This window comes from Haliaeetus leucocephalus, unplaced genomic scaffold (assembly GCF_000737465.1).
Source record: "Haliaeetus leucocephalus isolate CR32 unplaced genomic scaffold, Haliaeetus_leucocephalus-4.0 Scaffold440, whole genome shotgun sequence".
Taxonomy (NCBI): Eukaryota; Metazoa; Chordata; class Aves; order Accipitriformes; family Accipitridae; genus Haliaeetus; species Haliaeetus leucocephalus.
The window spans coordinates 5,424-7,457 of NW_010972876.1; the positions used below are offsets into that span (position 1 = coordinate 5,424).

The 2,034-nt window shown below is 65.8% G+C and overlaps 1 protein-coding gene across 1 annotated transcript in view; it reads right to left on the reverse strand.

Moving 5' to 3' along the window:
- Nucleotides 1-2,034, reverse strand: part of LOC104836181 (voltage-dependent L-type calcium channel subunit alpha-1F-like) — a gene marked incomplete at its 3' end in the record, with an annotated part of 15,206 nt that overhangs the window by 5,394 nt on the left and 7,778 nt on the right. Inside the window, exons 6-10 of the mRNA XM_010574579.1 lie at nt 1,939-1,998; nt 1,705-1,811; nt 1,095-1,182; nt 393-500; nt 242-294 (exon numbers count right to left, since the gene is read on the reverse strand). Coding sequence (XP_010572881.1) covers nt 242-294; nt 393-500; nt 1,095-1,182; nt 1,705-1,811; nt 1,939-1,998 — 416 coding nt within the window. The remainder of the gene's footprint in view (nt 1-241; nt 295-392; nt 501-1,094; nt 1,183-1,704; nt 1,812-1,938; nt 1,999-2,034) is intronic.

Here is a 2,034-nt window from a genome sequence, read left to right on the forward strand (position 1 = left end):
CACTGAAACTGCACTCATACTCACTGCACACTCAGCCCGCACTCACAGCCTACACTCACTCAGCCTACGCACGCACTCAGCCCGCACTCACACTCACTCTCAATGCACACTCAGCCTGCACTCACGGCCTACACTCACACTCTCTCAGCCCACACTCACCCTTGGTCGGGGATCACTAGGGCAGTGGGGGAGGGCTGTGTGTGTCAGTTTGGGGGTGTGGGGGGGAGGGGTCAGCACCCACTTGCACTCTCCTGGCGTGTGCTTGGCCTCGTCGGTGCAGCTGTAGAACTTGCCCTGGGGAAATGGGGGGGGTCAGGGAGACCCCGACCCCCTGGAGGGGTCAGGGGGACCCCCAGGGGTGGGGGGGTTGGGGGGGGGTTCCCCCCTCACACCTTGAAGAGCTGCACCCCGATGCAGGCGAACATGAACTGGAGCAGCGTGGTCACGATCATGATGTTCCCGATGGTGCGGATGGCCACGAAGACGCACTGCACCACGTGCTGGGGACAGAGGGACACCGGGACACCCGTGACAGGGGGACGTCAGGGACAGCCGGACATGGGAACACCCGTGACAGGGGGACGTCAGGGACAGCCGGACACGGGAACACCCGTGACAGGGGGACGTCAGGGACAGCCGGACACGGGGACACCCGTGACAGGGGGACGTCAGGGACAGCCGGACACGGGAACACCCATGACAGGGGGACGTCAGGGACAGCCGGACATGGGAACGCCCGTGACAGGGGGACGTCAGGGACAGCCGGACACGGGGACAGCTGGACACGGGAACACCCGTGACAGGGGGACGTCAGGGACAGCCGGACACGAGGACAGCCGGACACCTGGATGCCAGGGACACTGGGGACACCCGGCCATCAGGGAGACCGGGACACCCATGCCACCAATGTCACCCGCGCCACCAGCAGCACCGTGCGCCGGAGACACCCGTGCTCCCAGTCCCATCGCCCCAGTGACACCAGTAACACCCCACACGGGGGCCCCAGCGCTCCCAGTCCCACCGGTACAGCCTGCAGCAGGCCACAGGCGCTGCTGGGTGTCCCCCAGTGCCTCCCAGTGCTCCCAGTGCCACACCTTGAGGCCCTTGGCGCGGTTGATGGCTCGCAGGGGCCGCAGGACGCGCAGGACCCGCAGGATCTTCACCACCGAGATGGCGCTGGAGCTGCCGCGGGCGTCAGGGGACACCAGTGCTCCCATTAACACTCCCAGCGCTTCCCAGCAACGCTCCCAGCAATGCCCCTACTGCCTCCCAGTGTTTCCAGCACTGCTCCCAGTACTCCCAGTGGCATTCCTTGTACCCTCCCAGTGCCCCCAGTTGCATTCCCAGTTTCCCTGCTGGCCCCAGCAGTGGTCCCAGTGGCACTCCCAGTCTGCCCAATGGTGGTCCCAGTGCCTCCCAGTACCCCCAGTGACATTCCCAGTGCCCCCACTTCATCCAGTGGCACTCCCAGTGCTTTCCAATGCCCCCAGTGGCACTCCCAGTGCCTCCCAGTGGCTCCAGAGCCCTCAAAGGTGCTCTCAGTGCCCCCAGCAGTGATCCCAGTGCCTCCCAGTGCCCCCAGCAGTGCTCCCAGTGCCTCCCAGTGGCCCCAGCAGTGCTCCCAGTGGCCCCAGCAGTGCTCCCAGTGCCACCGAGAGCCCCCAGCAGCATTCCCAGTGCCTCCCAGTTCCCACCCCAGCTCACTGGATGCCAAAGGAGATGAGGGAGACTCCGACCACCAACAGGTCGAGGAGGTTGAACCAGTTGCGGCAGAAGGAGCCTTTGTGCAGGAAGGCGCCGAAGGCCGTCATCTGGGGGAGGCCGTGAACCCCGACGTTGGGGACCCCCCCCAAAACCCTTGGGACCCCCCCAAAACCCTTGGGACCCCCCCAAAACCCTGGGGACCCCCCCAAAACCCTGGGGACACCCCCGGCATACCTTGAGCAGGATCTCCACGGTGAAGATGGAGGTGAAGGCGTAGTCGAAGTAGCCCAGGATCTGGGGGGGGGGGAATGGGGGGACCCCTCCCCCCCA